Source organism: Fragaria vesca, linkage group LG4, assembly GCF_000184155.1.
Source record: "Fragaria vesca subsp. vesca linkage group LG4, FraVesHawaii_1.0, whole genome shotgun sequence".
Taxonomy (NCBI): Eukaryota; Viridiplantae; Streptophyta; class Magnoliopsida; order Rosales; family Rosaceae; genus Fragaria; species Fragaria vesca.
In genome coordinates, this window is record NC_020494.1 from 12,316,112 (window position 1) to 12,340,029 (window position 23,918).

General features: G+C 37.1%; 1 protein-coding gene across 1 annotated transcript; it reads left to right on the top strand.

The window, feature by feature from the left end:
• The first annotated feature begins 1,668 nt into the window (after window positions 1-1,668).
• On the top strand, window positions 1,669-23,902 carry LOC101304570. Its single transcript, XM_004298115.1, has 4 exons — window positions 1,669-2,640; window positions 20,363-20,367; window positions 20,796-21,710; window positions 22,906-23,902. The coding sequence occupies exons 1-4, from the start codon at window positions 1,669-1,671 to the stop codon at window positions 23,900-23,902; spliced, it is 2,889 nt and encodes a 962-aa protein (XP_004298163.1).
• The last annotated feature ends 16 nt before the right edge of the window (window positions 23,903-23,918 follow it).

Sequence of the window (23,918 nt, forward strand, 5' to 3'; positions counted from 1 at the left end):
ATACTCACGGTGCCAATCAAATTCCTTTATGTTGTGTTTGGATATAGTAATTTCAACTTTCATAGAAATTTTAAAATGATGGGAATTACAATTTCATGAATTTAGATTCTATTAGTTGAGAATTCTATTGTTTAGATTTCATGATGTAGAGTTTTAAAATGACAAGAATTTGTATTTAAACTAACCTCAATTAAGGGAATTGACAAATGACACCTATTTTATGAGGAATTCAAGTCGGAAATTTAAGCTCTCAAATTCCACGATTTTTTTCCCGTGGAAATTTCTAATTCTACAGGATAAGAATCCAAACGGGGGAAACAGTCTTAAGAAATTAGAAATTCTTTATTTTTGATTAAATTCTCAGGAATTCACCCGCATCCAAACACACTGTTAGGGGAAAGTCGATCATTGTGACCTAGGCTAATTTGTAATACTACGGTAGATTGTTAAATAATTTCAAAAATACAATTTGAATTTGGATTTGGATTTGGATTTGACAGAAAAGTTAACTTTAGTAAAAAGAAAACTGTGAAACATTTGGATTGAAAATTTAAATGAACAAATTGCAGAGTATAACCTCGATCGTTAGATTGCAAAACTGGGCGAGGTGAATTTTTGGTTGATGCATAAAAATATGAATGACTCTAGCTATCTACCAAGCATGAATTGTATGTGACGCACGCCTAATTCTAACTCAATTTTGACACAATAAAAATAATCTCATAGACAACTCATCAAGATTTTTCACATTTAAAACTAAGAGAGCATGCACATGACATTCAATAATTAGTTTTCTTTTATCAAAATAACATAATTAGGATAGAAATTACAACATGTTCGAAACCTAAAGATTTTCATTTAAAAGTTACTTCAAATTAGACAATCAGAGAGCTCGGTTCACAACATTTCACATATGAAATCTGTCTTCATGCCACTAAAAAAAGGACTCAAAAGTACAAGCATTCTAAAACTAGTTGAAGAATTATGTTGAAAAACTACAAGAAACTATAACATGCATGCAGATCTGAAGTAATTCGAGAAAGCTGAACCAGAGAAATCAGCAAACTTGCCTACTCTAAAAACTCGTTACCACACAGCACAAAAACAACACACCAACTAAACTTGAAAATGCCGGATAGCAGAATCAATTCAACATATTTGATAATTTTTTTTTGAAATCCAGCAACTTTTATTTTTCGATTTCAACAAAAAAAATTACATAAACTACAAAACAAACCCTCCGACTAAAAGAAAACTTACGGCTCTGGCTTTTAATACGGTAATACTACTCTAACCAAGAAATTACATGTTTGGATTTTACTCTTCTATCCAAGTATCCAACCAACTTATCTCAATAGAAAAGATAACCCAATAAGGTGCACCCACCAAAAAGAAATTGGCCGACAATATATGGCGGTGGCGCGTCATCATATCGCCGAGTCCAGTCAAAAACGCCATCTTTTGCAACCCATGCAAACACAAACAAAATCCCTGGTCATATTTGGCGGTGGCGCGTCAACTTTTCTAGCAGTTATCACAAGCAACAGTGTCAAACACGTTTTCATCGGAAAAGAAGTGCAAACATGTGCCCTCGATCAGTCTATTTATACCAACCCTAAGCCATATCAATTGTTCATTTTTTATCCGTATCTCTCTGTTTCTTCTCCGATGGCTTCCACTCCCACCACCAAAGAAATCGCCTCCGAGATCCCAAACCTCATCAAGCACTACAAAGATGGCACAGTCGAACGCTTCTTCGGCTCTCCGCACGTCCCCCCATCTCTTAACGACCCCGTAACCGGTGTCTCCTCCAAAGACATCACCATCTCACATAACCCCTTAATCTCTGCTCGCCTCTACCTCCCTCAAAACCAAACCAAAAGGCTTCCCATCTTGGTCTACTTCCACGGCGGAGGCTTCTGCCTCGAGTCCGCCTTCTCCTCCCTCGACCACCGCTACCTCAATCGCCTCGTATCAGAAGCTCAGGTCATTGCCGTCTCAGTCGAGTACAGGCTCGCCCCGGAAAGCCCTCTTCCTGCTGCTTATGATGATGCCTGGACCGCTCTTCAGTGGGTTGCTTCTCACTCACTCAATGAAGACGATCCTTCTCAGAGAGAGCCGTGGCTAGCCGATTATGGAGACTTTGATAGAGTTTATATTGGTGGAGATAGTGCTGGAGGGAACCTTGCACATAACCTAGCCATGAAGGCAGGGGTTGAGAGCTTAAATGGTGCAGTGAAGATTTTGGGGGCTATTCTATCCCACCCGTATTTTTGGGGGTCCGATCCGGTTGGGTCGGAGCCTAAAGGTGAAGACAAGTTGAAGTCCCTGCCTTATCTGGTTTGGAAATTTGCTTATCCTTCTGCTGATGGAGGCATTGACAATCCGTTGATTAATCCGATGGTTTCGGGTGCTCCGAGTTTGGCCAGGCTTGGATGCTCTAGGGTTCTTGTTTGTGTTGCAGGCAAGGATGAGCTGAGGGATCGAGGTGTATTGTATTATGATTTGGTGAAAGGAAGTGGATGGAAAGGAGAAGCGGAGCTGTTTGAAGTGGAAGGAGAGGAACATTGCTTTCATATCTTGTATGAGAAAGAGACTGAGAATGTGAAGAGAATGATCAAACGGTTGGCTGATTTTCTAGTCTAAGTAGATTTTCTTCATTCACATGCTAGTTTTAGTCATGTGTTTAACTTGTTTTTTTTTTTTTTTTTTTGTATACATCATGTGTTTAAGTGTTGAGACTTGAGAGGAAGATAATTTGGGATTATCGATCTCTCAATTGTTTTATTTTTATTTTTATTTTTTATATATATTAAGTAATAATTATGCATTGAGATCTGTCGGGGTGATTGAAGTTATGGTTTTTTTAGAAAAATACCTATTTAGTACTAATTTAAACCCATTGCCTATTTCAATAAATTTAATAGACATGAGCTCATTCCAATATAAGGTGTTCTTATTTGTGCTCAAATACACAAATCTATATTAAAATCATAATAAAATAATAATTTTTGTATATTTTTAAGACAATTTTATCCTCATCACTTCAATATGTATAAGGAGAGAGAAAGTGAAAGAGTGATGAGAAGACTTTGCCGGAACCTCACCGGACTCCGGTCGCCGGTCGTCGGACTCCGGTCATTGGTCACCGGTTGCCGGTATTTTTTCGGTCATCGGTAACTCGGTTACTAACCCCTGATAATTAGTTACTGATCCCCAATAATCGGTTACTGACTCCCAATAACTTGTTACTAACTCTTAATAATCAGTTACTGACACCCAATAATCGGTTACTGACTCCCAATAACTTATTACTAACCCCTAATAATCAGTTACTGACCCCAATAACTTGGTTATGAATCCCTAATAATTAGTTACTGACTCCCAATAATCAGTTACTGACCCCTAATAACTTGTTACTAACCCCTAATAATCAGTTACTGACCCCCAATAACTTGATTACGGATCCCGAATAATCAGTTACTGACCACCAATAATCAACTTATTTCAGCTTAATGTAATAGAAAAAAACAATATCAGAAAATAATCAAGTTATTGACCCCAATAATCGGGTTACTAACCCCTAATAATTTGGTTACTGAACCTTAATAATAGTTACTGATCATAATAATCACCCCCAGTGAATCATTTTCATATAGATTAGGCTCTAAACGTAAACAATTTCATCCAAATAAAGGGCACTAAATATTGAAAAATATTTACCCTTAATAAAATGTTTATTGATCCCATTAGAACTTTATTACCCCATTAATCACTTTTATTACCACCTAATAACCATTTTCTTCCAGAAAAAAAAAAAATTTCATCTGCAACAATCAACGATGGCGTCCATGGTTTTCAACCGGAAAACATACCAGAACCGAGGCTTCATTCTCACACCATTGGAAGCCGGAATACACCATTGGCAGCCAGAATCGAGGAGAGAGAAAGTTAGGGTTTGTTTTCAGGGAGAGAGAGAGAGAGAGAGAGAGAGAGAGAGAGAGAGAGAGAGAGAGAGATCTGAAAGATGAGAGAGTATGAGAATGAGAGGATGAGAATGAGAGAGGACGAGAGAGAGTGAGCGTGAGAGAGTGTTTATAAGTCTAAGGGCATAATTGTTTTTTTATTAGGTTTTATTGGAATGGGCTATTAAAAATTTTTTTCATTAAATTGGGGTTTACTTTAAAGAAATTTATGTATTAAGGCATTTTCTCTATGTTTTTTTGGAGTTACTTTGTTACTAACTTAGTAAGTTAGTATAAGCCTAGCTGCCTAGCTACTATGTACCCTTATTCATGCAGATTAATTTTGTTGAAAATATCTCTTAGGGATAGATGGAGTCTCACCATCGATTCATGGTTCAATACTTCGCTATTCCTGAACTCCCTAGCTTGAATGTTTTCATACCGTAGTCATTCAATAATAGTTAAAGTGACTAATATTATTGGGTTCTGGACTTCTGGAGATTCATTCATGTTCGAACTTGTTCTAGATGGGTGATATAGCGTTGCTGAAGTTAGGATTTTAATCAGGTGAAGACGACATAACATATCAAACATGGATCGAGCCGGATCCCTGTCAGGAAAACTATACCATCAGGCACTGTAGTCATGGAATCAAAATTTCAGTTGCATGAGAAAAAATACAAGTGCATGAAGCGAAAGGGTTAAAGGGTACAGATTGGAGTCCTCATGTGATTGGGTTAGCCTAGAAATCGTAACAGAACATATCATGCCTATCAGTGTTGGCATCTTTAAATGAGCTAATAAAATTTCTAACATTTTCATCATTTTCATCCTCACAGGGAGCAAGCATAGTCTTTACCTGTATAATTACCAAGTTATTCTAACTTAATCCGGCACATGAACAGCGAATCCTAGAATCTGGCTGTCAAACTAAAAAACACTATTCCGTACCTTGAGAGTTGTGACAATATCCTTGCAATTTACACATCCAACATCCATTGCGCGCCAAAGGATTCTTGGTCCATATGTTTCGAGGTTCTTCTTTTGTGCATGCAGCTTCTGAATAATGGAGGCTCATAATTTGCTCGCTGCAAGAATACACAATGTCAACAAGAGATGAAGCTGGAATATGAGAAAGCAATTTATAAGGGGTATACCGTCACATCGTCATAGTATATAGTAGCTTCATCAGTATGGTGCGCTGAAACAACAACAAATAAAGCATATTACATCTGATATAGCAAAACTGCAAAACAGAAAAGATTCTAGAACATAAGATAGACAACCAATTTCAGATTTACCTCTTCTGGCATTATATCAGTATTCAGTAGTTCCCATCAGCTGAACCAGTGTGCGGACCATTTTACCCACAGATGTTCTGCCCACGAAAGTCTTGCTAATTCAGAAACAGGACCCAAAGAATACGAGGAGGATGTATTAAAGGAAGGTAATAAGGTCAGTGATCCCTTTTCTCAATTGAGTGATTCCAGTACGTAGCTGTTATGGAGTAATTGGTGGATCATGAAGTGATTATAGCAATCAGATTAGAGTAGTTGATGGATCACAACAATATCATTGTAATTAGTTTGATTACACTCTAAAGCTTTCCTAGAATAGCTATTCCTTCTCCCTGTATATATCAAAGTTACTATAACCATTGTATGGTATCAATACAAAAACTATTACATTCACATTGTCTTAGGATGAACTCTGGAAGGAGTATCAGTCCAAGTTACCTCATCTGATTGAGAAAATCAGTTGTAATGATACCGTGCGGCTTTCAGAATTTGAATAACTGAATGAAACTGCAGTGCAAGAGAAAATCAATTATGCTAAACTATCACGCATTAGTAGTAGTTATAATACTCAAGGTTGGGACATAAAGCATTACATGCATGTGTATTCCTCTATCATTGGCCTTTCTACAGCTTCACACACACAAAACAAAAGTGTTTTCATGTCCTTCTGCAAGGCATCATATACACCTACAAACATATGAAATTAGAACGGATTAATAGCCAAACAAACAAACAAGAATAATATCTCATGAAATGAAAGAAAATCAAAACTGGAAAGCTCATTGACACTAAGAACATATGCACCCCTTAGGTGCAGCTACTATTCATTATAAATTGCTTTTCTAGGCCTGTTTTTATGCAACGGTGCAGCTCCATCAATTTAACAATCACTATTCATCGATTTAATATTTTATTTTTTTGGATTTCATATATTATAATCACTCAATCGCCAGACGACACGTGACATTGTCACATTGTCAGGTGTTCTTATCACCCAAATAATGTTATAGGATTTCCGACCAACCAAAAAGTGACACGTGTGTGTTTATCGGCCAAATAATGTCATTGCATTTTTGACGAATGATGATTCGACACGTAACATGCTCTTCAAATTCTATAATCTGAAATTGACCATAAATAAGTTTCATCACCCACTCTCTACTCATTCAATCTTCGCAACTCACTTCCAAATCTTCGAAAACACTTTCTCTCAATTACTTCGCCACATCCAGTGGCGGACGCAGAAAGTCACGTAAGTGGAGGCAAAAAATTTGAGGCTAAGCAACCTATAGAAACAGCTCACTGTTCATTTCCTCTTCCTCTTCCTCTCCAATCTCCATTTTTGTAGCTCTTCAGCTAGTTAATCTATATACTATTCTGGAATATATTGAAGTTTTTTTTCACTAATCATATGAAATCCTAATCAAACACTATAAAATTACAGGCTTTCCATATCAAACATCTAACATGAACACACCTAAACAAACTCAGTGTTCCTTTTATAGAGAATAAAGGGATTCCAAATTCACTGTTCATTAATCTTTCATTGAAATCTGTCAGCAAAGAAAACCCAGATAAGGAAAAAAAAACACGGAAATTGATCACCCAATTCTGCAACAGTTGAAGTGGACTTTACTGATTAATTTTGGGCTCAATCCTTATCTAAATACCCAATTTTAGGCCCTTTTGGTGTGATATACTAATCCCATAATTATAAGAAGTACAATTCTGTAATATATATATATATATATATATAGTAAGAGTGGGATATGGAACGTAGGGGAAAGCAAATAACAAAAGAAAAGGAGACTTCAAGCGCCAGACGTCAAAAACTGAGTGGGGGCAATGGCCCCCCACCTGCGTCCGCCATTGGCCACATCCCCTCATCACTACGATGATTTTTTTTCCACATATTAATATTGTTGAAGTAGAGGCAACAACACAGTCAATGGTGGGTCAGTTTTCAATGGGATTGCCCTAATTTTCTTAGAGGAACGAGAGATCAACTATGTTGTTATTCATGAGAAGGGCCCTGACGATAGCTACTGGGATTTAATTTAAAAATTTGTTCTTCACAGATAAGAGAACGAAGAACTAGTACATGAATGGTGAAAGGATGAGCTACCATTAGCTAATAGGAAATAGTTTAAAGATTGAATTATGAAATTTGGTATGTCAAGTAATAATCTTTCTTACATAATATTGTAGTTCATATTGAATTACAACAAGAAATTTGTTAGTGCATGGGGATTGAATTGATTGTTTGAGTTTTTGAAGAAGAGATTCAAACTCGTTGATCTATTTTATTCTTGTCAAGATTTTTTCCTTTTCTTTTATCAAGTTCAGATCGAAAAAGTGTATGTATTTAGTGAATATGTTGGTTTATTGTGTGAGGATAATTTAGGAAAATTGGGGTTGTGTTTAACTGTTTATAGTAAAATGTTATGATGAAAAAGTTGATAGGTATTAGGTGGTGTATTAAGTAGAAGATGTGTATCTAGAACTTTACAATGTGTGAATAAAATTTCTCAAAAATAACTTGAAATGCTACCATTTGGTCTAACGGCGTAGTCTCCCTTTAATAAGTGAGAGGTTATGAGTTCGACTAATAAAGTTGTAATAATAATAATAATAATAATAACAACAACTTGAAATTGAGGAACATAAAATTGGAAGAAAAAAAAACAACAACAACACAATAATAGTCTTCATCAAATAGTGGAACATAGTAAGCTTAGTACTCTCATTCACTTGCCCCATGATATCCGCTTTCCTCTTTGTGTGCCATTTCAAATTTTTCGAGGTCATGATGCTTGTATCCATTGTCATAATTTTGGTTTCTTTTTGCAACTCCACCATAGCATCACGTAGAGCTAACCTTACTTCCTTTCGTTTCATAGAATCTCTCCCTAGCCAACCGAAGGGTTTACTCATCTCTTCGCATGTTAGCCTCCATAAGTGCTTTTTGATCACTTTGCATATTATGAAAAATAGCTAAAGACTTCTCGTCTTTCTCCGTCATACCTTTTTTCCCCTTCTTCTTTACTTCCTTAGTCGCCTTTACTCCCATATGCCTAACCGGGCTTAAGGGACGGGGTCTCTCTTGGTTGGATGACGGAGTTGTGAATCCTTTATTATCATCCAAGTCAACATCCCCATCCGTCTCATGGAGCTCGGGAGGAATTGGAAAATCCCGCTCATATATATGGAGAAAGAGTACTCACAACCGTCACGAAATGAGGATGATTCATCACCGCTTCATAACATTCTTTCTTGTCAAATTTCTTGACAAAATCCTTGAAATATAATGCTTGAGCTTGAGTTTCTTAAACAAAAAAAAAATAACAAAAATTAGATTTATACGAAAATTTAATCTATGTTAAGAAAAAAATTACATGAAGAAAAATGGCAAAACAATAACAAAAAATATATTAACGGGAAAATTTAGTCTATGTTAAACAAAAAAACCATACATGAAGGAAAAACGGTTAGACATACCTCATCTACTAAATTTGTCCTGCTAGCCGCATGGTTTCTTGCTTTGTATAGACATGTATGCCACTTCTTGAGCAATTTCTTCAAGCGCGCGCGGAAAATGTGATTCACGCGCAACTTTTGTACTAGGCTCGGCTAGAGGATTTTTGAGATTGCCACAAAAAAATTTTTCGTAATCGTCATGAACTTTCTTTCACAAATTTTCTTTGTTTTGATATCGGCCGGTGATGTTGTAAGTGGATTGTTGTACCCAAAAAACACACATTTGTAAATATTCGAACAACCAAACGACCACCATGACCATGAAGACGACAAGGTGACCAAGGATGTAGGCAACAAGCTTTTATGGTTGGTTTGTAAGCCAAGCTTTTATTTCCGCCTCCCCGACTAGTTGCGCTTCTTCTATCACCGTAAACATATATATAAATGTTCAGAGTGTTGTTCGCCGTCTTGATAACCACCGTTGGAGGAGGAACATGACTTTTAGTAAACAAATCTTCTTGAGCTCTTTGAGGCCGACAAGGTTGTTGAGCTCTTCAACGGCAACCTTTCCGACCTCGCATGTGACACCCTTCAAGATCTCGTTGCCTATCTCGCAGCGGAGCAGATTCGTATTGCGCAGAGCATTCATTAAAGTTACTTTTTCTCTGTAACTGTTTTTGTAAACACGAATGATGAAAACAAAGAATAAATACTTCATTACCACTATATACATTTTTCATTTTTACTACAGCAAATCTACTTTTCATTTTTACCATCAACTCATTTTCCATCTATTTTAGCCGAAATCCCATCAACTATTTTTCTAGATACATCATCTCTTCGTCTTTGAAATCATCTATGGTCTATCGATTTCATTATCTAAATAGATTCTTAATCTGTATTTGTATTTTTTTTAAGAATGAGTTCTTAATTTATCTTTGTAAACGTGTATTGATCCAGAATCATTCAATTTCGATCGGGACACAAACATCAAATGTGAAAAAGAAGAGTTTTTACGTGTCTTTATTAGTAATTTAATATAAGTTGATAAAGTCAACAAATACTTGATAAAAAAGAGAGGTCCAAGTGTATATGCTCTCTGAATTTCAACCGTTCGGAAAGGATAATGGGGTGCCGGAATGGGGGCTAACCATTCCGGACAAGGAGATGATCAAAGGTTCTACTGGGGAGTCAAAGAAGTGTGCATTCTTTCTCGAATGGTACACTTCTAAACTTCCATGCCGAGACAATTCTCAGTCAAGCTCGGCTGCTTTTGCCCAATATTCCAATCTCAACCAAGGTAGCCATTGACTATGAGGTTCAGAGTCCTTTTTTTATCCTCGAGCAGTCATTATTTTCGATCGTTACGACATCAATATATCCTGTTCATTTGATAGTTATTGGGAGGATGACGACATGCCTGACCCTGAGCATAAGCCTAGCTAGCACATGCCTAGAGCCCCGACATTCATGAGCCCCTAAAAGCTAAAACCCTATTATATATATGCAAAACAAATTGTTACCTTTAATTCTACCGTAGGTAATAAACAATTTGGCTTTAATTCTCTTCATCCTAAACGCACGAGACTTCTTCTTCTTCTTCTTTCTTCAGGCTCAATCCCAAAAAATTATACAAATAACTAATACAAAATGATGTGGCATATTTCCACATCATCATTAAAATCTTAATAATATCCTACATGTCTTCATACAAACTCCTTATCAAATGTAAAATAAAAATCAACAACTAAAATGAAAAAGGTTGTACATCGTTCCATAATCTTTATCTCTATTCAAGACCAAGTAAAAAATCCGGTGGATTTAAGCAATTTGCAACATAGCGATGAAGGTATAGTGTTTATGGTATATTGGCAAGGAAATCATCTTTATTCTATTCCACCCTCATCGTTGATGGGTTAAAAGATTTGGTCTTTGTTGGGAAAAAGATTAAGTAGTCTTGGCTATGAACATAGTGATGATCAAATTTGTGTAATAATCATAAAAATTGGAAGTCTTGAATTTTTTATCCATTCAATCTGCATTGAGAGAAAATTACAGAAAAACATTTTAAGGACTTGTTTCGTCAACCACCATCAAATCAGTCTGTCATGAATATTCATTCAAGATTAGAGTTCGAAATAGTTTCTTCTCTTTGCTCGAAAATCATGGAATAGAACGGCTGATCCATTCTCAATCAAGATGAAATTGCTTACTGTTCAGTGAAAATCTTATTATAAGAAACCATTGATATCTTTTTTTTGGCAAAGAAACAATTGATATTTGATCCTAGTTTAAGTTTTTATTCATTCGGGTTCAGTTTTTCTAATGGGTGTTCATGGACATGAACTTGACTTGAGTTTATTCTATTTGAGTTTTTATCCAACATGTAGCCAAAAATCTGTTCTTCAATAATTACATTGGGCTTCATACGATCTTAGATATATGTATCTTGCTTGATTTTTTTTCTCTTATGCTTGTTCAACTTCTTGAATTGATTTCTTCTTGTTTAAGTTTGAAAGTGATCAGAGTTTTATGATTCGTGTCGGTTTCTGGGTTTTATTTTTTCTCATCGATTTTAGTTGACTGCATTTGTAAAGGATAAAGACAGAATAGTAATCTAAATCGAATTAATAATTAACAAATTATAGATAAAAAATCCACCTCATTGGTTTTTATTTTAGAATATGATGACATGGTATACGCCACATCATTTGGTATTGAAATTTTGTAACATATTTTGGTGTATGTAGCACTACTCAAATATCATATCTAGCAAGTATTTCAAGTTTTCAACATAAAATCATATCATCGATATTATCATCACCATCTTCAATTGTTATTTTCTTTTCTTTACTTCTTCAATTGATGGAACACAAATTTTTTGAATTTTATGAGTTTAACTTTTAAGGTGCTAATTTCGTTGGGTAAGTCGTCTTTGCAATTTATTTTCAATTTTTGGGTTTGTTTTCATTATTTCAATCTTAGTTTGATTGAGTTTCTCTACTCCTTTTTGATCTGAACATCATTTTTTTACCCTAGTAATTATATTATATGTTGTTTGAGCGTATTAACTTTAAAAAAAAAAAAAATTAGAATCTACTAAAAGATAGGGAGCCCTATTTTTATTTATCGCCTAGAGCCACAGAAAACTTAAGGCCGACCTTGGATGAGAGAGTTGATCAACTGATGTGATTACTGGTGTGACTATTGGAGCAATAGAACCAATAGAAGTATCTCTAGGGAAGCAAATTTGCTCCCCACCCTCCTCCCCACCATTTTAGATGAATGCCAAGTGTTATTTTCACTCTTTTTGTTAAAATAATTAAACCTAAAGGACATTTGGCATTCATCTAAAGGGGTGGGGAGGAAGGTGGGGAGCAAATTTGCTTCCGTATCTCTAGGATGGTATGTCTGGAACAATAAGCTGGCTTCTAAACTTGCAAGAGTCCATAAGATCCTCAAGTTATACAATTCTATGTATCCACTTGGCAGGCGATCCGGTCTCTCCACCAATTCCAGGTCCCCCTATATATAAAATGGCTTCAGCTTGATCATTTCAGGAACTTTATTCGCTCCTATTACGGTGAAATCATGGGCTAAGAAGAGCTACGAACTAGCTTGCATCTGGTCTTTCTTTCTTTGGTTTTGTAATAAGAGTATCTTGAAACAATGATGTGTTCATGAACATGATGATGTTTTGGTAACAGTTGACTAGGGCCAAAAAAAAAAAAAAAAAAAAAAGAAGGAGAGATCCAAGTGCCAATTATAGAGGTATGAATAGAAGCTCTCAATCATAAACTCATTCAACAAAAGCTATAAAACAAGACTTTACATAAACATCTGCAATGCCCATTCCACATATTATAAATAACCCAAAATCTCTGCAAGACCCACAAAAGCCATATTATACAAAACAAAAGAACAAAAAAACAGCCTACTTTACTAAACCTAAAAGATTGAAACTTTCATTGCATCAATACCCTTAAACCCATGAATCCATTCAATAAAACGAAAAACAAAGCAAAGAACTTTACACAAATGATAAATCTACGGATTCATTCTATTGTTTCGATGGAGAGAAGAACCTACGATTAGCTTTTCAGGAAATTTTCAAACAAACAATTTCAACGAAAAATCTTTCAATTTCTTATTGGGTGCGTATATTGCTACCCCACAAATCACTTTGTTTACCCCACACATTGTTGATTTATTGAAAGACTGAAATACCGTGATATAAAATTATAGCAAAGGACAATAAATTGTTACAAATTACAAATTCTTTTTTTTTTTATGAACACACACTTTATAATCCCTAACCCAAAATTTATCGTATTTGATCGTTCTATAGAGTTTGAAGACGCTAGCAGTCAACCTGAAGATGAGATAAACTGTTTGTTATTTTTTTTTCTTCTGTTGTTTTCTTTGTTGATGTTTCGTCTATCCATTTACTCATTATTTCCCACATCGATTTTGTATATGTTAATTTTCATGTCTATTCGCTCTTATATTCGATTTTGTTTTTTTTTTTCATCGGCATCTTAGTTTTTCAAAGTAATAGTCGTTTGAAGGATTCTCAATCCTAATTAGTTTTAGAGAAGGTATGGTGAATAAAGTAAATTAAAAATTAAAAAAATATATAAAAGATGAGAAGAGAATGTAGGATGAACAAAACAAATCTGAAATTGAAAAAATATATGTATGGTGAGAAGACAACGTAGGGTGATCAAAGTAGAATTGAGAAAAGGGTATTTTAGGTATTGTAAATGGGTGAACAAAGTAAACTTACAAATAAATTTATATAAATAAGGTGTGAAAAGAATGTGGGGTGTACAAAGTGGTTTGTGAGTTGGTAATAGACGCACCCTTTCTTATTTTACTATGTTCAACTCTATGTATTCCTCTATCCGTAGAGTACATTGAATGTACTTAGACTTTTTCAATTTTTTTTTTCCAATGTTATCTTTCTATTTTCTCTTAAGACTGATAAGACCCCTTCCTTATAAGTTAGTGTTGAATTTATTGGATTGTTTCATCAACGATCTTAGGTCATAATTTTTGACTCTGCGCTAGTGATTCCGCTATTATTTATTAGTGAACAGTAATTCAAGAATTCCGTCATAGAGACCAGTATTTTTTCTCTATTGTAGTATAGCCTGATCCTGTATTTTTGGATCATGGATCGCGTCAAGCAGTCCCTTCTGCCCTGAGGGACGAAGGAGGCTAGGTTAGCCGAAAGATGGTTATCGCTTCAAGGACGCGAGGTGCCCCTAATTTTTCAGGGTCTGGAATCTTGGATTATTAATTGGTGGGATATTAAAAACCAACATACGCAGATATCCAAAATTTTAGATGACGATACCATGTCAAAATGCCATGATAAAACAAGGCTAACTGATTCAACAGATAAGGCAAAAGACGTCCATAATAGTTCCTCTTTATGAATAGGATTACTTAAACTCATACGACTTCTGTTAGTCTTCTTCTGATATTTCTTTGTAACTACTTAGATAAGTGTTAACCTTAAACAAGGTTATCACTTAATAGCTGTATGCATATCTTGTAATCTGATACTGATATATATAGAGGTCAAGTCAGGCTAAAGATCCATGCATTGACATTCACAATAAATTCATTCATCTTCTCATTTCTTTCATGGTATAAAGAGTTTAGATGTCTAATGACAATTTTTTTTTTTTATCCTTTGCCTACCTCACCATGTCTGCTAAAACACCAAAATTTGGAAACTCCTTGATCCCCACCAATGACTCCAACAACTCCATTTCCCCACCTTCTCCTATTTAACACAAACCACACAAACCATTTCCAATTTTCTTTCTATCAAACTTGATAGAACAAACAATCCTATGTGGCTTGCTCAGATTTAGCCCCTGCTCAAAAGTTGCAATTTAATGGGATATATTGGAGAGGAGAGATCCCATATTAGAAAAGTGACAAAGAAAATATAACTCATACGTGGGTGGGTCATTCCTAATTGTACTGAGGCCTTTGTGATTAAAATCCAACATCTTAAAGGTGGTTAAGTTGAGACAGTATAAGTACAAGGATGATCCACGGGCCAGGCTTGTCGACTTTTGACATAGTATCAGAGCGGGTCCCTCTCCAGTTGCGTCTCCACGAGCCCGGGTTGGTTCTTTCAAGGGTCATGGCCCTGGTTTGGTTCTTTTGAGTTTGGGGTGCTTTCAGTTGTCATGAGGAGTTTGAGGTTCTTTTAGTTGTCATTGGGAGTTTGGGGTTCGTTCGGTTATCATGGAGCCCGGGTTCAGTTTGTTAATCAGTTTCACGTGTAGACCTAAAAAAGTTAGGTTGCACGTGAGGGAGAGTGTTGGAGAGGAGAGATCCCACATTAGAAAAATGACAAAGAAAATATAACTCATAAGTGGGTGGGTCGTTCCTAATTGTATCGAGGCCTTTTGTGATTAAAATCTAACACCTTAAAGGTGGTTAAGTTGGGACAGTATCAGTACAAGGATGATCCACGGGCCACGTTTGACTCTATTTGACAGGATATGCTGATGGAACCCTCTCATGCCCTCCTTGTTTAAGACTGATGCTAAAGGCAATCTCACTTATGAGATTAATCTAGCTTATGATACTTGGATTGATTATGATCAGATTATACTAAAATAGATAAATAATCCACTTACTCCACCTGTTTTGGCTATGGTTGCTTGGTCCACAAATTCTTTCTTCACCTGGAGTTCACTTGCAAAGCGTTTGGCTTCTCAATCCCAAAATCGAATTCTTCAACTTCTAAGAGAACTCTTGTGTACCATATGAGGGGCAATTTAAGTGTTACTGATTTTCTTGACAAAATAAATTCTATTGCAGATACCTTGGCTCTTTTAGGCAGTCCAATGAGTGGCAATGATTTGGTGTCCATATTATGAACAATGTTGGACCACTTTATGAGACAACAGTCAGTTCAGCACATGCTAGGGATATATTCTTATTAGCTATGAGTCACTTGAGGCTCTTCTACTTTATGATAAGAGACGTATTAATGACTAGCAACATGCAGCCTTAGACATATTATCCATGACCACAACATTTCATGCTACTTATATTTTAAATCGAGAACATGGGCGTGGGCGTGGCCGTGCCTCCTCAGCTCCATATCTTGCTCGCAACCCTACAACATTCTTTGGAGGGAGAGGCGCCTCTACACCTAGAGGGAGATGTGCTTATATTCTCTTACTTCATCTGTCATCAAGCTTCATGTCCAATAATCAAACTCGCCTTACATGTTGGACATATTAGAGAGGAATAAATCTCCCATAAAAAACATGACAAATAAAATATAACTTATAAGTGGGTGGATCATACTCAATTATTGCACCAAGACATTTTGTGATTAAAACTCAACACCTTAAGAATGGTTAAATTGGGACAGTATCGGGGCAAGATATCCACGGGCCACGCTTGTCGCTGTTTAACATGGTATCAGAGTGGGTACCTCTCTAATTACTTCTCCAATTCTCATAGGCCTAATTTGGGTCCCTTCTTTCGTCCGGTCCAATCTTCTTATCTAGCCATCGAAAAGACAAATGACGTATCAAGGCCAAACAAAGCAAAGTCTTCCAAATAAAGCATAACTGCATAACAAAGCAAAGTCTTCCAAATAAATCCAAGCTATGTCCATGACAATAACGGCTCCAAGTGAATATATACTTAAAGAAAGGGAAGGCAACATATGCGAATTGGAAAACAAAATTCACACACAATTCTAATCTCATAAGTTAATAACAACAGACCTCAAAATCACAAGACTAGACTTTTAAAGGAACTCAAATTGTCGAGTCAGACCCCGACATCAAAATATAATCTCGACACCAAATTTTAAATGAATGATGACTAACTTAACAGCTCAGACCACATATTCCATTGACAAGTACATATCAGTAACGCATTGAACCAATTGCTTAATGTACCGATAACATAGCTATAAAGAAACAACTAATTAATAACAAAAGGACAACATAATGAGATAATTAGTAATAAGAGATCCTTTCCTTGTTGAAGTAAACAAGTGTTTATACGAACTCTTGTTGAAGTAAATAAGCGAATGTTTTGATGAGAAGAATCATGTGACAGTGTGTTAGTATTACTTAGATGTTTGCTAGCATTTATTGTGGATTTCCTGATGAGACAAAATGTGTCATAGTGTGTTGATGGTATTAAGAACTTTGCTAGTATTTATAAGGAAGTGAAATTCACATTCCCAAAATTGTAATCCACACTCTTATTTTATATTTTTGGTAACTTAAATTTTGTCTTTAGAACATCTTTATTTTAGCTTTTTGCTTTTTAACTATTTTAAAGAGCGTATTTAGCTTTTTGGGTATTTTAGGAGCTCCAGCAAATTAACCAAAGTTTAGCTATTTTAACTTTTAGCTATCTCGCTAGCTAAATATAGCTAGCATAGTGAGATGTGACTCTCTATAATTTAATACATTCATTTTAAGTTATTTAATGTGATATATAACTACATATAAACTATGTAATCTTCATTTGTAGAATAATATTAATTTAATATTAGCTAAAGTAGAGAGCATTGATGCATACGAATCTTAAAAGTCACTAACCAAAATGACATTTTTCGCTAATTTGAATAAAATTTAACTCAAAAATGGCTAGCATTGGTAAAGATGCTCTTAGTGACTTAACTTTTGTTTTTTTATTAAAATGATGACTAAAAATAGAAAGTGGGAGTGTTGATTATAATTTGGGAAGTGTGGATTTCACATCCCTATTTATATGGCTGGTTTCCTCTTATAAGAATTTTATGCAAACTTATGTTGGATCAAAGAAGCAAACTATTGATTAGACAAAAATGTATGATGCTCTTTGAGGTCTACAAACTTAGACAATATATATTGTGGCCTTTCTTTTTTGGTTGAGAATTTAAGTTTTCTAACTGTCATTGTTGTTGGAGGAAAATTGATATATGGCCCCAACAAGGCACATTATTGCCCTATTTAGGCTGAATCTCTATTCAATCTGATATAACAATCTTAAAGTAATGAGAACTCACATTTTTGCCGTCGGTGATTTCTTTATTGAAAATTTAAAACATGCGACTCTCATTTCAGGAGCAATATTATGTCCATCTGCTTGATCTAACTAGTCAGAAAAGTACTACTACAACAGATAGGAAGGGAAGGCCAATTGTTTTCAACATTGCCTACGATGATGATTTCCCTCTTCAAGCGATGATTGAGGCAGTACATAATGGGTTTTGTTTTCTGCTGAAAATTAGATTAAAGAGTGATTTTGAATTAATAGGTTATATCAGAAGCGCTTGTCCTCAAAGGACTCTTTTGTGGTTTACGTATGGTGTATTAATTATGCGCACGTATGGTATATTATACATGTTATTGCGACTATGGAATTACCTTAAATTTTACTCATCTTTGTACCCGTTGATAGTGCAACTAAAACCATGAAGGTTGTTGATCAGATTTGTGATAGGGTATTACATGTGTCTAGTAGTTATGGTTAAGATCTCGGAATATGTTTAACATGATTTGAACTTGGCACACTAGTAGAACTGAGGGTTGGTAGAAACCAAAAAGAGCGTTGGTAGAAGAATATATAGCACGCTAATCAATCGAGAATTTCTGGAGACGAAATATATTTCAGTTCCAGTAATATACTAAGCGTTAATTTTGGCTTACATGACTTGAATTTTTGCTTCAGGCTGGTTGACTAATGGATTAATGGATTGCAAGGGAAGGGAATATCCTTCAAAACTCGGTCCATATGTCTCGCCAAAAAAAAAAAAAAACTCGGTCCATATGTATGGTTTCACGAAACAAGCAAACTTGTGTTAGAGTGGCTCGACTTAGTTTCTGAGTTGAAACGTGATCTGTCAAGGGATGATGGTGGGTGGTGTGGGGAAGAACATATTCCAACACCAACGAAGAGGCCTTGTGGAGGCTCTAGTGTGGCTGATAGATCTGGATCTAGCCAGAAAGGGTGGGTGATCACTACATGAGGCAGTAGGTGGTTCGTTGGCGATGGTGATTGACCAGAGACCGAAGGCTGGTGGCGATGTGGTGGGCTCGACGGCGAGGAGGTGATGCAGCTGCTGACGTGAACCTTCATCTTGCTTTGGGCCTCATGGCCTTGATTTGGGCTGGAGGCCCAATTTTGGTATTTACTATGTTTTTTATTAAGTCTTTTATTTTGTTAGTTTTATCTTGGTTAGTCGTGGTAAGTCACCAATTTATGGCTAATAGAGGGCTACGCCCTAGAAGTAGTAGGTGCTCCTTTTGGTTTTTGGTTTATTGTTTTCTAGAGATTTTGGATACTGGTGGGCTATGTCTTAGAAAGCGCACACTGCATACCATGTTTGTCCTAATGAGGCGGCGAGTTCCTTGCTTTGTAATGGTCGCTGCCTCTTAGTGACAAGATGAAACTTGGGGGGTCACCGGTTATTCCTTATGGCATCATAGCTGGAAAGCTGTTAGATATTGTAACTTATGGCTCTGCATGAGCGGTATTTTTCCGGTATGTCGCCAAAATTGTAAAGCAAATGAAGTAGCTAATGATGCACTCTTTGCTAAATGGTGCTTGTTAGAATGCATAGATTTTTTAGACATGCCTAATGTTAATTTAGGGTGTTCTTATAGTATGGGGATTAAGCACAACGTCCCCCTTTTGTATTCTGAGGTTTCATTAATAGTTATGCCGTGAGAGCTGCCGTTTAGCCCTTGTATTCAAAAAAAAAAGTAACGAATACTAAAAATATAAATGGGTGTCAATTGCTCTACTCAAATAATACAGTTAGAAATAGAAAAGTGTATCCACAAAGAGTGTCCACTACATATTTTTCTAGTAGTGTCCATACTCTTCTGAGTTAAGGTTGTTGTCATGGATTTCAATAGATGGTTCGATTTGAGTAGCTTGGATGTTGCTAATAGTACCTAGTCTTCTGCCAGCTTAGAGCCATGCGGTTTATTATTAGCCTGTGTTGAGGTTTCCGGGAGATACCGGGATGGCCCACCCAATAGTTCTCTATTGTGGCTAGATCATGTTCCAGTCATTGCTACTTATATCGGTCAATTTAGCTCGACCATCTACTCAATTTGGTTGTCGTTGTTTGACCCATTAACATGTCAGTCTCTTCTCTTTGGAGTGAGGATATGTATTGTGAGGCTAGAGTTATTTGTCTTTAGTTTTAATTTTTTGTTAGGTGTTGAATTGCAGTTTATTTGAATCAAAGTTTTATTTGATAAAAGAAAAAAAGTAAAGAAAGCGTGGGGCATGAGTATGTATGTACTCCTCACCTCATGGCTGTTAGCGTGGGTTTCCATAAGATTTGTGTATTAGGATTTGTTTGGCATCAGGTAATCGGGCATCAACGTTCTGAATTGATACTCCTCACCTCACGGCTGTTAGTGGCGATGGCAATAACAATGTTAGCATGCATTAGTGGTATGTGTGGTAGATTTGTTAGTATTGCTGCATTTCTTTTTTCGAATGTAGGGCATATGGTCCATAATTTAGCAAGTTGTTTATCTCCTTTCATTCTTTCTTATTTGATTGAGTTGAAGATACATACTCTTTGTTTTTAGTAACTTTTCGGTCTTGCATTTGCAGGCTTTGTAATTGAATTTATCACTTGATTAATAAATTATTTATTTCTTTCCAAAAATAAAATAAAAAATAGTATGTATTTACGGGCGGGAATGAGCGCATGACTCTTGAAAAATCAGATCGAGAAAAGGAAAACGATGTCAAAGGCTTCTTCCTTTCTAGGCATATCAACAAACACTTTTTGTGCACCAATCCATTATCCTGAACTTCTCTCTTTCTTCTCTAATGGCTTCCACCACCAAAGAAACCGCCTCAGATTTCCTTCCTCTCATCACAATCTACCAAGTTCACAGTGTCATGGCCTTACCATATCGGCTCTCATCTCTTCAAAACCCAGAAACCAATTTCTCCCCTAAACCCATCACCAGTGCAGTCGAGGTGAGACTATCCATTCCATTCCTAAAGAGATAGACATAGAGCTTCTCCCATTTCTTAGAATCTACAAAGACGGCTCTGTTGAACGACTCATGGGCTCCCCATATGTACGCCCAACACTAAATGACCCAGACTTAGGAGTGTCATCAAAAGACATCACCATTTCACAAAGTCCTCTGATTTCTGCTAGAATCTTCCTCCCAAAACTCAATGAGCCTCACAAGAAAATACCCATCTTGGTTTACTACCATGGTGGAGCTTTCTGCGTCGAATCCGCCTTCTCTTTCGACCATCACAGGTTTCTCAACAGTTTGGTTTCCCAAGCAGAGGTAGTTGCTGTGTCAGTCGAATACAGAGTGGCTCCTGAGCACTCTCTCCCCATTGCATATGAGGATAGCTGGGCTGCGCTAAATTGGGTTGCCTTGCATTTTGCTGATAATGGCATCAATGAAGAGCCATGGTTGATCAATCACGGCGACCCGAATCGGTTATTTGTGGGTGGTGATAGTGCAGGAGCCAACATTGCTCATAATGTGGCAATGAGAGTTGGGAAAGAAGGATTGCGTAATGGTGTAAATTTATTGGGAGTGTTTCTTACACACCCTTTGTTTTGGGGCTCCAAGCCAATTGAGGGTGACCCTTGTGAAGAGCCTGAGAAGGATTTGGCTTGTTTGGTTTGGAACATGGCATACCCTTCAGCGCCTGGTGGGATTGATAATCCAATGATCAATCCTGTTGCTCCAGAGGCACCAAGCTTGGCTGGACTTGGGTGTTCAAGGCTGCTTGTTTGTGTTTCTGAGAATGATGAGCTGAGGCATAGAGGTGTGGGTTACTATGAGGCAGTGAAAAGAAGTGGGTTTGAAGGTGAAACAGAGTTGGTTGAAGTGGAAGGAGAGGATCATGCATTTCATATCTTGAAATTTGAGTTTCGGAAAGCTAAGGAATTGACAAAAAAGTTGGCTGATTTCCTCCTCAGGTAAAAATACATCTTCTCTGTTCTCATTGAGATTTATGGCTTGCTCAGAACTCAACTTGTGATCCGTTTGCAGTGCAGTGGGTTTGTCAAAAACCACATCCTCTGTGATTGTAATGTCTGGTATGATATTGAATTATTGAAACTAAAACATTGTTGAATTCTTATTTGATCCATATGTTTGATGGAAATGGAAGAAGGAAGACAAATTATAAGTCGTTAATGCATTATTCTTGAGTCACCAAAATTGATGTTGTAAAAGGAAAGTTTTTAGGGCCCTTCGAGAACTTGTGAAGACTTTTGCGATTATCTCAGTGGTCATAAACTCATAAGAAACACTCTCAAGAGAGCCTATTCCCTGCACTAGGCAAAAAAGCTGATGTGCGCTCAAAAATATGCTAAGAAGAGTCGTGTTGGTAGTGTGTTAATGCTGTTCAGAGGTCTATTAGCATTTATTATGGGTTTTCCTTATGAAAAGAAATGTGTAGTGTGTTAGTGCTATTTAGAGGTTTAGTATGGCAAAGAGGTATACTAGCATTTGCTATGAGTCTGCTATGGCGAAGGACCTCTTATTGACGCAAATAAGTGAATGTTTTGATGAGAAGAATCGTGTGACAGTGTGTCAATACTATTTAGATGTTTGCTAGCATTCATTGTGGGTTTCCTGATGAGAAAAAACGTGCTATAGTGTGTTGATGGTATTTAGAACTTTGCTAGTATTAATTTCATGCAAACTTCTGTTGGATCAAAGAAGCAAACTATTGATTAGACAAAAACTTATGATGCTATTTGAGGTCTACAATATAATGTGGCTTTTCTTTTTGTTGAGAATTTTAAGTTTTCTATACGTCATTGGTGTTGGAGGAAAATTGACGTATGGTCCCAACAAGGCACATTCTTCCCGTATTTAGGCCGAATATCTATTCAATCTAATACAGCAATCTTCAAGTAATGAGACCTCACATTATTGCCGTCGGTAGGCTTATTACTTTGTTTAGGCGGCTACTCTCGGCATGGCTGCCAACTTGCCTTTGCTACTCTTTGCATTGTCAAACATGGCTCCTCCTCCTCCGATCCGATCCATCTTAACCTTCCTTTGTTTCATATTAAAATCTCATTCACCAAAGCCGTCCCCTCTATAAAAGCCATCGATCTCCCTACACGTAGACCTCTACGCACACACTTGACTACTTCTGCAATCTGCATTGGCTTCCGCCCCCAAAGAAGTAGCCTCCGAGCTCCTTCCTTTCATCAGAGTCTACAAAGATGGCAGCGTCGAACGCCTTATGGGCTCTCCATATGTGCCTCCTTCTCCTTGTGACCCCGACACTGGTGTTTCCTCCAAAGACATTATCATCTCAGACAACCCCAAAATCTCTGCTCGCCTTTTCCTCCCTCAAACCCTAACAGACCAAAATGTCCAAAACCAAAAGCTTCCGGTTTTGGTGTACTTCCACGGCGGTGGCTTTTGCTTTGAATCCGCCTTCTCATCTGATCACCACCGCTTCCTCAACCGCCTGGTCTCCAAAGCTCAAGTCATCGCCGTCTCAGTCGAGTACAGACTCGCCCCGGAAGTTGCAATTCCCACTTGTTACCAAGATTGTTGGGATGCTCTTCAATGGGTGGCTTCCCATGCCGGAAATGAAGACGTGATGAGCTCTGCTAACAAAGAACCATGGCTACTCAACTACGGCGACTTCGGTAAAGTTTACATTGGTGGTGACAGTGCAGGTGGTAACATTGTACACAACGTAGCAATGAAGGCCGGAGCTGGGAGCTCGAGTGTGAAACTCGTTGGGGCATTTTTGTCGCACACTTATTTTATGAGTTCCAAGCCATTGGAGTCGGAGCCGAAAGGTGAAGAGTTCAAGAACTATGCGCCTTACGTGGTTTGGGGATATTTTAACCCGTCGACTCCTGGAGGGATCGACAGTCCGATGGTGAACCCGGCGGGTCCGGGGGCTCGAAGTCTGGCTGAGCTTGGTTGCTCTAAGCTGCTTGTGTGTGTTTCTAGCAAGGATCAGCTGAGGGATCGAGGTGTTTGGTATTATGATTTGGTAAAGGGAAGTGGGTTTAAGGGAGAAGTTGAGTTGTTTGAAGTGGAAGGAGAGGTACACGCTTTTCATATATTGAGCGAGGCCGAGACACCCAATGTTAAGAAAATGATCAACAAATTAGCTTCTTTTCTCGTGTAGCTTGCAGATCTTGAGA

What these genes read in the sequence shown, in the direction of transcription:
- LOC101304570 (XM_004298115.1), top strand. Translation starts at nt 1,669, where the DNA reads ATGGCTTCCACTCCCACCACCAAAGAAATCGCCTCCGAGATCCCAAAC. An exon ending in TTGGCTGATTTCCTCCTCAG is followed by an intron (nt 21,711 to 22,905) that starts GTAAAAATACAT and finishes ACTACTTCTGCA; the next exon opens with ATCTGCATTGGCTTCCGCCC.